Raw genomic sequence first — 14,261 nt, forward strand, 5'->3', positions numbered from 1 at the left:
TCCTCCACTTGTTTATGGTGTTTGTTACTTGTTTGAGGCATCACACTTAGGGTGCTAAGCTCTTAAAGGCCAAGTTCTACAAACTACAACAAAGAGGCCGTCTTCCAACTAGTTTTTATGTTGTATATCTTCATTTGTACGCTAGTTATAAGTTTCATGTTTTGGATGATTTTTTTGCATGTATAATTAGAGAAAAATTAGATCCAAGGCATTAGGGTTGTATGTGCACCATAGGAGTGTTATGGTACTTAAAACCCAACAGTGGTATCAGAGCCATTGGTGTTTTTTGTTATATAGATGCATTGGTTAATTGCTCAAAGTTGAAAAAATTGGAAAAATGATGTCTGACTACTGGACTCGACGAGTCCCATGAGTGGATTCGACGAGTTGGATCATATGCAGATGAACTCGATGAGTCTATAGCCTGACTCGACGAGTTGGGCAGTCTGTTGGCAGATTTTTCGAGTTTTTGGCCAGTTTTTGGATTAAGATCATTACCACAAACTGTTTTGACTTATAAAAATAATTTTTAATGATAAGGTAATTATTATCCTCATCCAATTAAAAGATAATTGTCAAAATTTCAAGATTATTGTTAGTTTATATGATAAGCTAAATTATTTGTAATTTTTTATTTGAATTGTCTTGCTATATGAACTTGATTAGATCAACTTGGTAAAAGATAAAATTATGATTATTTTATTAGTTTAAAATTTGATTTAAATGTTTTGATGAGTTACAAAACTTTTCATCAAGTTTTAGAACTCAAAAGTTTTTTTTAAGGAGTTACAAAAAAATATTAGTTAAATTGATCTAAATGTTTCTTGAAGAGCTTCATAACTTGTCCTCAAGTTATAGAACTTGAAAAGTCTCATTCATTAAACAAATTAACTCATTAAGTTATGGAATTGAAGAGTCTTGAAAGGTTACAAAACTTGCCATCAAGTTTAGGAATCTAAAAGGTTTTAAAGAGTTTCAAAACTTGCCCTCAAGTTTACGAATTTAAAATTTGATTAAAAGTTTTAATTGTGAAATATCAAAATTCTAAACCTTTTGGCTTCACAACTTAAATTTAGACTTAAAAGTTTAATTATGGCTTTGTTGATAATTAATTAAAAGATTAATTAAAAGAGTATTAATAAATCCATAATTATATGGTTTAAGTTTAATTAAATTAAAAGTCTAGTTTAATTAATAGATTAAACTACCTAGTATTTTAAATGTGTAAAATACACTCTTATACTATATAAAATTAAAATTTTAATGCATTATATATGTATAAGTTAAAAGTCAGTCTTACCGTTAGTAGGCCTCATTCACGAAGCTGACCTATAAGAGGTGTTTAGGGAAGCGACCTGTAAAATGATCGCCATTAGGTATCCATTCTTACCCACCGTACCCTTGACCAGTGGAGGGTCGTTAGCCGAACAAGTTTAACATGACATTTAAATCCTCATTAAAAGTATAATGAAATACAAAGTAACTGAACATTTTATAAATTCTCAATCTTAGTTACTTTAGGAAAAATGTGAATTTGATGCTAACCCATGAAATTGCATATTGCACCTTATTGGTCAATTAGTGGAGCCTGTGTGGTTAACCGACACACTAATGTGGATTAATGAAGGATGGCAATGAGTTTCTCATAAATTATCATTGATCAATGGAGCATATGTGGTTAACCAGCACATTGATTAGGTGATTAATGACATCGAGAGTACCAGGCTAATTTACATGGTTATTCACACCTTGTTTGTGATCCTCGGTATCCTAGTCACAAAATTGAAAGGCATAATCGAGATTAAACATGCAATTGAAAATTTCAATGAATCTCAAAAGAATCTAGAAATTTTAATTGATTTAAAACCAAATATTCATTTTCGTTTTTCATAATGGAAATTGGTAAATCGTCATTTACCTACCTTCAAATATTTTGCAATTGGATTACGACATCCTTCTTCCGAATTGTAGAATATTGTGTTAGTTTCTAGCCTTAATATTTCATTTTGGGTGTTATATTAAGGAATTAAATCAACTAACTTAAATTTCTCCCTTATATTTAGTTCTGACAACTATGGTCTACCTTATCCTTTTGGAAAAGACTTTCCTTATAAAGATGATATTCCACAAGACGATTGAGGTGAAAGATTAATCCCTTCTTCGTGCTGTAGTGGAACTTCTCTTCCTCCACCTCCTCCAATTATTCTCCCTGACCCACATGTTCGTCGACTTGAAAAGTTCAAGATCACTCAAACCCTCATGGCTAGAAAACACAAAGATGGAAAGTATGTGTGTGCACACATCTTGGAGATGAAGTCACACATTGAAAAGTTGGGAATGTTAGGTGTCGTTGTCTCGAGGAAGTTGGTTGTTGACTTGGTTCTTCAATCACTTCCTAAGTCATATAGTGAGTTCGTTAAATATTACTATATGACAGACCACAACGTGACCTTTATTAATCTTACCTATTTGCTAATTGTTGCTGAATCAGAAATGATTTGGCGCACTAGTAATGAAAATATGATTGGAAGATCTACTTCCCAAACTTCTATGGACATTGACAATGGAAACATTGGAAGTCCAGAAAAGTCTACTCTTCCCAATGGAAAGGGATCGACCATGATTGAACCATTAGACCAAATGGTAAAGAGAAAGGCTAAGTATGCGATTGTCCTGTGTACCATTCCGAGAGAGTCTGTTTGTTTCTATTGCCAAGAGAAGGGGCATTAATTGTGAAGCTGCCCTGACCCCTGACTACTTAAGAGATTTAAGATATGGTAAAATCAAATTGTATTGTTCTACTTTAGATAAGTCCACTATCTAACTCTATTAAGTTTCTATTTGAAGATTCTTAATACATGATGTGATGAGATCACATTTTGATGTTTTGTAGGATCGAAGAAGAGAAAGGAAGCTTAAAGGAAGAGTAAGATGAGTCTGATTGCGAAGAGATGGATTTCGATCGCATGGTTCGATGATCGGATTTTTGAGCTACTACTTAAGAGTTATGATAGATTGCTTAGAAATATGTAGTAACATAGTTTTCATTTGTAATTCATAGTAAGGACAAGATTTTCCACAATTTTATAAATAAAGAAAATTTTGATTTTATTTTATTTTATATTTCCTTGCAATGACATTTGTGAAAATTGATGTTTGTATGTTTCTAGTTTTAGCAATATGGATTTGATTCTTTCGTTTGTGGTAGTGTCTAAATTTACCAAATAAGGAAATATTCTCATCACCGAGTTTCAATTGGACATGAACTTTGGAATCATGCATCTTGTATTGTATGATGAATGAGAACCTTCGTCTTTTGAAAATTAAGACTAATTCCTTGTTCACATATATATGTGAGTCAAGTGAAGGACTAGGGGATCGGGAACACTTGGTTATGCACTGGTCAGGTCCACCACAAAGATTGATAAGACTATTCGTCATGATTTACTAAAAGTTTAGTAAATATGGTTATGCTTACAAGTGTAAGTGTAATTCTGAATCATTGAAAAAGTTTCAATGAATAGCAGAACGAATAAGAAGAATCAATTAGGCAGAAAGATAAAAACTTCTTCAATCTGAAAGGAAAGGATAGTACTTTAATATCGTGTTTTATGATGATCCTAATGATTATGGAACCATATCTCAATTGATACTCTAAGGACACCTTAGTGCACTTGCATGACTAAGAAGAGGAATCAAGAACCGTTGAAATGGTTAAATCGCGAAGATGAATTACACTTCGTTCCAAAATCAAGTCTTAAAGTCATTCTCCAAGATTGTGACTTGAGTGACATGATCTTAAGTAGGTTTATAACACATTTAGATTTGGTAGTTGTGATGTCTTTAAGATAAAGACCAACTAAGACCAATTATATGAAGTGTTTTTTCTTAATAAGAACCCACACTAACTCTTGAATATTTGGTTGTCAAGAAATGTTTCTTGACAGAGAATTTTATATGTCAAGAGGTCAGTGAGAGTCTTAAAGATCTTGAAAAATGTTTCAAGAACTAATCAAGAATAAACCTATTGTTGATCACTAGCCCACGAACTGAGGTTTGTAACCTATTGTGTAGACACATTTTTGTTTCTGTGTCAATTCTAGTTAAAGTCGACTATGCATGTGAGCTCTATGAGTTCTTAATTGTTTGCATAAGGCAAAGCACCTTGATCAGTGAAAGTTCATTGATCAGTAAGGGTGATTTGCTCAACAACTTGAAAGACATGGTAGGCCTTTATGCTGCCAAGTGGCAAGAAATTAAGATCGAACAGGTTCAGTCCACATGATTTTAAACTTGTCATAGACCTTGTCTTATGATAATGACAAATTCACTTAGATAGGAACACATACACCATAAAATTTAAGTGACATAAGGTTTCTCTCCATTTTATGAAAATGATTGTGAGGAAACGCTTTCACTAAGTAGACTTTAAGGAGTTGGGCCCAATTTGGAAAATTGGGCCAATAATGGGTCTTGAATAACCTTGGGCTTATGGATCAAGAATTGGGCGTGGGTCTTGGTCCGATTAAGGAAAAGGTATAGTGGCCATTTACCCTAGGTATGGGTTATTAGTCAAGGATGGTAATCCAATTATTAATTGAATGTTTATTTGTTGTGATAGTTCGAGGATTTTAGTGAGCCAGCAGCCAGAGGTTTTAGTGCGATTTGTCAGTGTAAGGTGAGTCGTCCTCACTGTACTCTCGGGTCGAGTGCACCAATGTCGGCCCTTGGGATTGTAGTCCTGGTTTATTATATGTTTGCTATGCTATAGTGATCTGCTAGACCTGTATGACTATTTGTATATGCTAGCTCTGTTTGATTATGTTATATGTGGATATGTGATGGTTGGTTAGGTTGAGGTGGTCCTGCTTTATGCAGAAGGCCAATAGACCCAGGGCGGCCCTGATAGACGGAAGGCCCGGAGAACGGTCTAGACAGGCTGAAGGCCCGGTGCGACGGTCAAGACATGTTGAAGGTTATGTATGCATGTTGTTGCTGTAATACCTATGCTTATGTGTTGTGGTGGTATTTTGGGTAAACTCAATAAGCGTTGGGCTTACTGTTTTGGGTTATGTTTCAAGTACCTCAGATGATCGTGGGAAGGTAAAGGCTTGATCGTGCACTTCCTCATGTTATGTTTTGTGATTTTGGGAAAAACTCTGATGTTAAATGTGTTTTGAAAACTGCAATGTAAACAATTATGATTTTGGTTGGTTTTGGAAAAGTTTAAATTTTTATGAAATTTTATGGGTGTTACAATTTGGTATCAGAGCCTTGGTTTGAGTGATTTAGGGGAACACTCTTGTGAATCCAGTCTCAAATTAAGGAAAAATATTTTTAAATAATTTTCAAATGGTTTTCGAAATAATTGAGGAGGATGCAAGGTGTACGATCAGCCGGAGCCAGTAAGTGACCCCAAACTACCACACAGATAATTGAGATTATGTAATTTTATGATTAGAAAAACATGCTAGTGATAGGATAGGGATCCTCAAGAATCGTATGAAAGAATTGTGTGATATTTGATGCCTTATCTCTTGTAGAGTACCATATTTATTGTTGTATGACTCTTTCGTGTGTGAACTAACTATTGAATGAATGCGCTAAGTCACATATTGTATGGGTATATGGGTTAAATGGTCTTAGGGTGAGTGATTTGGTCCTGCTGCGCAGCTCTTGTCTAAGTCCAACCGTTGTGGGATTGAATCTTTTAGCCTAAGATTGTTTAAGTTATGCAGTATGTGATAGTTTTCATGCGATAATTATCTGGAACCAATGGAGGGTTGTGTGGCAGTTGGTGGTAGGATGAGTTATGTGGGGTCAGTCGGCCAATCGATATGTGTAGTCTTCCTCTAGGAAGTGAGGATAGAGTGCATGATTATGCAAGAGGGAAGTATATTGTTAGGGTTGTTGTGATGATCCTCTGAGACGACTACGAGTATGTGTGGAAGGTAGTATGGGCCCGTACTACTGAAAGCATAGGACCCATACATGTAACAGAGAAATCACAACCCTAGGGCTTGTTGGGAGTTGATTCCTCGTTATGATACGCGTGTTATCTGATATCCTCCTGGTATATTTTTAGTATGGTGACTACGCGTCGATTTGAGATTGGATCTGGATAGGGATCGGGCGCATGCTGCAAGGATGGGTCAGCCGTGTTGGATGACAGGATTAGGGAGATCCTCCGTGAGGGGGTTGTGGCTATTGTCAAGGATCAGATACTGAAGTTATTTGGGTCTATTAATACCGCAATGATGGAGTTATTCGATGACAGATATGTGGCTATTACTGGGACTGCTGCTGCTGCAGCCGTTGTAGCTGCAGGTGTCGGACCGGGTCGGGTTTTTCATTATCGGGACTTCGACAATATGAAGCCCCCGACTTTCGATGGAGTTTAGGACCCAATCGTAACCATGAGGTGGCTATTTGATGTTGAGGGATGCTTTTTCACCTGCTCTTGCCTAGCTGACTAGAAGGTCAGGTGCGCTTTGAACCTCTTAAGGTCCGAAGTGAAGGATTGGTGGAGACTTGTTACAGGGTCGTATTTTTCTAAGCAAAGGGTTGCGGTATCTTGGGAACAGTTCATGGAGATGTTCCGTACTCGATATGTGTCGCAGGTAGAGCGCGAGAGGTTGGCCCATGAACTTTTGGATCTGAGGCAGGGTATGGAGTCAGTGACGGAGATCACCAAGATGTTTACCGAGAGAGCCATGTTTTGCCCCGAGTTTCCTTCGGAACAGGCTCAGATGACCCGTTACTTGAGCATACTCAAGACAAATATCAGGCAATTTGTTTTCACACAGAGGTATGGTTATTTGTTGGAGTTGCAGGAGGTCGCCAGGAGGCGTGAGCTTGAGATAGATCTTCAGTTGAGGGAGCAGAGATCGGCCCAACACAGTCGTAGCCGGCACCGAAGCGGTTCAAGGCCTCTGAGTCTAGACTTAGGGGATAACGAGGTCGCACTTGTAGGAAGTACGTTAGGGTTCATGAAGGGGCATGTCGATCTGGTAGTTTGTGCCATAAATGTGACAAGGATTGGCACTATGCGAGGGATTGCCGCAAGTTAGCCCCAGTTTAGAGTACGCGGATTTGCTATCATTGCGATCAGGTTGGCCATATGAAGGTCAACTGTCCCTTGCTCACCGCCAAGCTTGCACAGGCCCCAGCGCCAGCCACATTGAGGATCACTGATAGACGTCAGGGGAGGGCGCCAACCACGTTGAGGATGACGTTGATAAAACTAAATAGTTTTTTTTTTAACTCAATATCAAAATTTTATATCTAACCAATATAAAATTTACAGTAGTTATATCATTAACTCAAAATCAAAACCGAAACATATTTTTACCTTTAAATCAAAACCGCATAGTTATATTTTTAATACAAAATAACAACATATTATTATTTTTATAATAACGTATTTTTTTTATAATAACACATTATATTATTTATAAAAATAAATATATTTTTATTAGAAAAACAAAGATAAAATTTTAAAATTACATCATGTAAAAATTAAAAATGTAATAAAATGATGTTTATACTTCAAATATTTTTAGATAGAAATAGAAAAAGAAAATATTTAATGATGTATTGTAGTATGAATATTTTAATTAAAATCTAAACAACAAAAATTATTTATATATTAAATAAAATATATTTTCTTAATGCATGATTAAAATTTATAAGTTTTAATATATATATATATATATATATATATATATATATATATATATATATATATCATTTTGATTTAATTTAAGGTAATTAATACAAGATTTAATGAAACATATTTAAAATATCACAAATTGTCATTAGACAAAATTTCACAAATGATATTTAAAAAGGTTTTACAAAATAACAAAAATAATCATTATCTAAAATTCTTTCAACTTTAGACATCCACAATAATGACTATTTATGTGTGAGGTTTGGTCGACTATAGATGTAAAAAAATAGGGATAATGACTTGAAAGGGTAACGAACTTTCGACTTTTGTCACATTTAGTCATTAAACTTTTTTTGGTTATCTATTTGTCATTGAACTATTGAAACTGTTCACATTTTACCCTTATGACCGGCTGTTACCGGTCATAAGGGTAAAATGTGAACAGTTTCAATAGTTTAGTGGCAAATAGATAACGAAAAAAAGTTTAGTGACTAAATGTGAACAAAATCGAAAGTTCGTTTCCCTCTAAAAAGTTCAATGACTAAATGTGAACAAACTTCCTATTGTATTACGTTTTAGCAAAATTATTTATTTTTGTTTAATTGTAGCAACATTTGTTGATGAAGAAATCTATGAAATAAAAAAACAAAATGTAACATCCGGATTTCCAGGTATCATAATTTAGGTATTTTTCTTTTGAGTTAAGAAGAGAGACTCGACGAGTTGACGCCTCAACTCGTCGAGTAAGGTCGCGACTGATGACTCGGATTAATGAATGGACTCGACGAGTCGGTGAGGCGACTCGACGAGTCCGCGCTGTTGGTAGAAACCTGAAATCTTTGGGCCCGAGCCATACTTAAAGGCACTTATGGCCTTCAATTGTGACTACTTTTCCCATAAGTGAGAACCCTAGCGAGCTTGAGTGTATAGAGTGAGAGGAAAAGCTATCTTGAGCTTTTTGGTGTGATAGATCTGGACCCTTATAGGTTCAGAGAGCCGAGAATATGAAGCTTTAGTAGAGTAAACCTTGGGGTTTGAAGTTAGGAAGTATTTATGGGATTTTTATGGTATATATTGTTACTTTCATCTTACACATAGATATGAAGTATTTTATATAAATTACGTGCTATGTGTGCATATTATTTGAATATTTGCTGTCTATGCTAGATGAACGATTTTATACATGTTTTAAAAGATTTAAACGGTATATTTATTTTATATCTACAAATATGTTGCGGATGAAACATGGGTAGATGAAATAGTTGGTGTGTGATAAAATAAAATGATGAGAGATAGGTGATGATAGAAAGGTGATGATAATTAGGTAAATAGATGATGAAGAATATGTGATGTAGGATGAAAGGAGATACCATAACCTTAACCAACAATGTGGCGATGTAGTCATCTACCAGAGTATAGATGGCGACCACGGACTATTCTAGACAACCCAGTGGAAACACCAGCAGGCCCATAACCTGTAGGTGATGAATTACGAGTTCAAGCGATGTTGTAACTACGTATTCATGCGATGATACTCTAACCCCTTACTATGAATTACGAGTTCAGACGATGTTGTAACTACATATTCATGGGATGTCATAAATTTCACATGCCAAACCAATGGTCATAATTCACATAAGTGAGAATGGTTCGTTTTTTTGTAAAACCAAAATTAGATTGGAAATTTTGATTTTTTATTTTGGAAAATGTCAAACCATTGGTTTTTTATTTCGGTTTTGGTTTTTGTTTTTTTTTTAAATATATTTTCAGGGTTTTTTTTTTTATTTTATAGATTTCTTCATCAACAAATGTTGTTATAATTTAACAAAAATAAATAATTTGCTAAAACATAATACAAGAGGAAGTTTGTTCACATTTAGTCATTGAACTTTTTAGAGGGAAACGAACTTTCGATTTTGTTCATATTTAGTCACTAAACTTTTTTTCATTATCTATTTGCCATTGAACTATTGAAACTGTTCATATTTTACCCTTATGACCGGCAAGCCGGTCATAAGGGTAAAATGTGAACAGTTTCAATAGTTCAATGGCAAATAGATAACGAAAAAAAGTTTACTAACTAAATGTGACAAAAATCAAAAGTTCATTACTCTTTCAAGTCATTATCCCAAAAAATTATGAGAAGACAATAGTAAAAGCTATAAAAAATTGAAGACGATAGTACCGTTTGCTTGTATGGTGGAAATAGTTTAATTTTTTTTTTTTTTTTAACTATGATGCATGCATGGTCGATGGCGATTAAAATATTCTGGGCAATTAAAGTTGACAAATATAATTGTGGATAATTAGGGAAACAATTCATTATAGTAAATCAAATTGCAGTTTTAGGCACATTTGCTAAAAATTGAATATGAATTAATCTAAAAATTGCAGGTTATTGCGTGGAACATCCAAACGCCTGGTTCAATGGCAGTTTTCATTGACCTGAACCCTTCCGAATACTTTGTCAATGTCAACCATCTTTTGTATATATATATACATCCCATCATCCATTTCACTTCGACATCATCTTGCACCTAAAAACAATTACAGACAAGTAGAAGAAAACAAACCAATTTCACCTCTCTCTCTCTCTCTCTCTCTCTCTCTCTCTCTCTCTCTCTCACACACACACACAAACATTTCATGGGTAATGTGATTCCTGCTTGTTGCATGGTAAGTCATGATCAAGGGTCATTCCCGAAAGTAATTTATTGGGAAGGAAACACAAAAACCCTAACAAGAAAAAGACCAGTAGTTGCAGGAGAGATCATGTTTGAGTTCCCAGAGAGCATGGTCTGCGATGCTGATCGCTTCTTTATTGGCCACACCATCCCGGCTTTATCCATTGATGACCAGCTCAAGCCTGGTAAAACGTATTTCGTTCTCCCACTCGACATCTTCTCTACCGAAATTCTCTCAGCTTCTTCAATATCAGCCTTTGTTTCCCACACGCCTAAACTAATTAACCCAGCTCATCTCAAGGAGTGTCCTCTAGAATACATAAAGGGATCAAATGGGAGAGTTTTGATCAAGGTGAAACCCGAGTTTATGGCAAGGCATCTTACTAGTAGGGGTGAAGGTCATGATGATGATGATCAAACAAACAAAGGTATAGGTGGAAATAATTCAAGTCGTAGTTGTTTGTGTAGTACACCTGAGCTGAAGAAGGAGTATGAACAGTTAGTTCGGTCTAAGGATCAAACATGGTCTCCTAATCTTGAGACTATTTCAGAAGCGAAGAGGATTTGGTATTCTCCATATAGAGTGATAGGATTGGAATGGAAAGAGAAAGATGAGTTGGATGCATAAGCAAAAAAGAATGTTGCAGTTGTAGTTTTGATAATTATGTCGATCCCAATTCTTTATTTTTTCAAACGTTCTACTCATGTGGATGTATATAGATTAATTGTGGAATGAAATGTAACAAATAAACTGTATAAACATCAATAACATGTAAGATTGATTTTTTCTTTTTGATATCGATCTAACAAATAGTAAGCTTGACATTGGATACAAACTTCAGTAACAATATTGTTTGTTTTAGTTTTTTAAATGGTGGTCATCTTTATCTGTCTCATTTTAATTTTTAGGGTTTTTTTTTTTTTTTTTGTTTTTCATAAAACCTATATATATATATATATATATATATATATATATATATATATATATATATATATATATATATAGGATGACGTTCAATAGAGAACCATAATTAACCAAGGAATCAAGGAACTAATCTTTTTTTCAACTTTTAGAACTTATTTTTTATCAAAAAAAAAAACTAAAATACAGAAATTCATAACTTTTTATCCTTTTTCCAATAATATAAAATTCGAATTTTTTTTTAACGTCAAATTCACAATGTGAATCTTCGAAAATTCACAACGTGAATCCGAATTCACACGGTGAATCCAAAAAATATTTTTCACATTCACAATATTTTTAGATTTTTTTTTTCGATAAAGAATAAGCTCTAGAAATTGAAAAAAAAAAATTGGTTCCTTGAATAACCCATAATTATGGTTCTCTATTGAACTTTTCCCTATATATATATATATATATATATATATATATATATATATATATATATATATATATATATATATATATATATATAAACTGCAAAAATGGTTCCTATGATATGTATTTTTTTAGGGTTTTAGTCCAAATCTCGACTTTTTTGGATTGATGGTCCTTTTGAGCTAGTTTAGTTGTGGATTTGGTCCATCAGTAAACTGAAATGACTTTAATACCATTGGGGTATTTATTTTCTATTTTACTTTCATTTTTCTTAATTATAATAATTATTAATTTATTTAAAAAAATAAAAAATAAGAGGGTCTCTCTCTGTGTGTGTGTGTGTTGAAGAAAAATCCATACACGATGGGATTTAACCACCATAAACCACCACTGCCACTACCCAATCTTCCATACTGTTTTCTGCAATTAGCCCCACGTACACTTTCTTCGATCATTGTTAATTGATTCCCTCCCTTTTCCCTCATCATTTGTCGCAGAACAGAAATGTAACGGAGGCAGCAAAGCGGCCGGAAGCAACCTCGCCGCCCCACTGCCACCGCTGCCAACGTAAAAACCAGCCACCACCACCTGCTACCATCGAGATTTCCACCAACACCTTGCTGCTTTCGTTCCTATTCCCTCTACAAACCAGTGAACACTAGAGGTGCTCTGATAATTCCTTCATCTGAATCTGGAATTTGATCTGATTCCCACAAACAAATCAATTTTTTGGGGATAAATACTCACACACAAATCAAATTACAGTTCCTTCTATTCGATCAGAGTTCAATTATTCAATCTCTCACGAAGAAAGAGGATTGTTTAAATTACCGTTAATCTCTCACCGAAAACAAAAAATAAATTATCGAAACCTACAACTCCTTCTATTCAATCTCTTGCTGGAAAGCTACAACCCCTTATATTCAATCAACCGGAAAGCTACGATGTTAAAAACCCAATTGAAGGGTTTACCTAACATGTCACTCAACATCTGTAACGCCCGGGTTTCAGGGCTAAGCATTTTTGTTAATGTAATAGTCTAGGTCAACTCTTGTAACTCTTTTTGAAGTAATAAAGATGAAATATTTGAGTATTATGTGAATTATATGTGTTTATTATTTAATTATAAATGTATAATTAATAAAGAATAAAAATGAGCGTCAAAATTAAAGTGTGAGATAATCCCGATATCTCTACATAAAGTTGTAGAATATGTCTCAAGGTTTCCGTGCATATAAGGAACGCCGAAATCCGAGTTATAACGAAGAAGTTATGACCCGTCGAAGTTTCACGACAAAACCGGCACGATACCGGGAAGCGTGAATAGTGAATTTACGATAGAGCGAGATTTAGCCTTAGTGATCTAAACGAAAGTCGTAGAATATGTTAAACTAAGAACATCGATAAAGTCAAAATTAGTCAACGGAGTCTAAACGAAAGTTGTAGAGTACGTCTTCACCTACGCGTGGATATAAAGAACGTCAAAAACGGAGTTCGTATGAACGAGTTACAAATTATAATAACATATTTACGTATTAAAATAAAGTATAAATCATGTATACGTACACATATATATACATATGTATATATCATTAGAAAAGTATCGACGATGCAGTCATTATAAGACTAATGTTGAGTTCTTTCGACATTAGTTTAGTACAAATATCATTAAATCCATTTATAATAGTATTATAGAGGGGTGTTTAGTTGTTTATATAACTAAAAGGTCATTAAGTAATTATGGAGGGTAGTTTTTGAAAATTCAATTAGTATAAATAAGAGCCTTGGGCTCTCATATTTCTTGCACCATTCTCTTGATTCAAGAGTCTTTCTCTCCTTATCCCCCGAGCATTTCGGTCCCTCGTGATTCAACTTCTCTTTCTGTAGCTTAGTATAGTAAGGTGAGCGCTGAAGCGCTGCACGAATCTTTCTTAGAAAGATTCAGCGACGAAGTTCTGCCCCTGCAGAGCCCGACTCCTAGCTAAAACCCCCTTGTAAGTAAGTTATGCTTACCTTATTTTAATATAGCTTATATTTAAAATTAGTATTGTTATTATGAACTTATAATAAATATTTGAGCTATTATTATAACTTATATAAGTGTCGTTATAATATTTTTTTTAACTACTCGCGGTACGGGGAATCTGGTTTAAAGGGCCGCATAGGGTTGTTGGATTTCAGAAGTGCTATATGCCAAAATGGTCCTGCCCTCCGGTGTTTTATGTCTGGCCCCTGTCTGTACATAGTGGTTGGAAAATATTGTTTAACGCTTATATAATAATAATAATACTAAGACTAATAATTGGTCACGGTAAATATTAGACTAAAATTTAGCGATAATAATGCTAGGTTTCGTCGAAGGAAAATAGAATCGTTAGAAGCAAGCGCTGCCCGATTTTGGAATCATCACCTTAACAAGTGAGTGCATAGTTACTTTCAACTTACACATAGATATGAAGTATTTTATATAAATTACGTGCTATGTGTGCATATTATCTGAATACTTGCTATCTATGCTAGATGAACGTTGTTATACATGTTTTCAATGATTTAAACTGTATATGTA

The 14,261-nt window shown here is 34.4% G+C and overlaps 1 protein-coding gene across 1 annotated transcript; it reads left to right on the plus strand.

Moving 5' to 3' along the window:
* The first annotated feature begins 6,257 nt into the window (after positions 1 to 6,257).
* LOC145075368 (uncharacterized) lies at positions 6,258 to 10,984 on the plus strand. Its single transcript, XM_079021638.1, has 3 exons — positions 6,258 to 6,344; positions 10,067 to 10,158; positions 10,354 to 10,984. The coding sequence occupies exons 1-3, from the start codon at positions 6,258 to 6,260 to the stop codon at positions 10,982 to 10,984; spliced, it is 810 nt and encodes a 269-aa protein (XP_078877764.1).
* The last annotated feature ends 3,277 nt before the right edge of the window (positions 10,985 to 14,261 follow it).

Source organism: Lactuca serriola, chromosome 9 (genome assembly GCF_051521515.1).
Source record: "Lactuca serriola cultivar US96UC23 chromosome 9, Lser_US96UC23_V15, whole genome shotgun sequence".
Taxonomy (NCBI): Eukaryota; Viridiplantae; Streptophyta; class Magnoliopsida; order Asterales; family Asteraceae; genus Lactuca; species Lactuca serriola.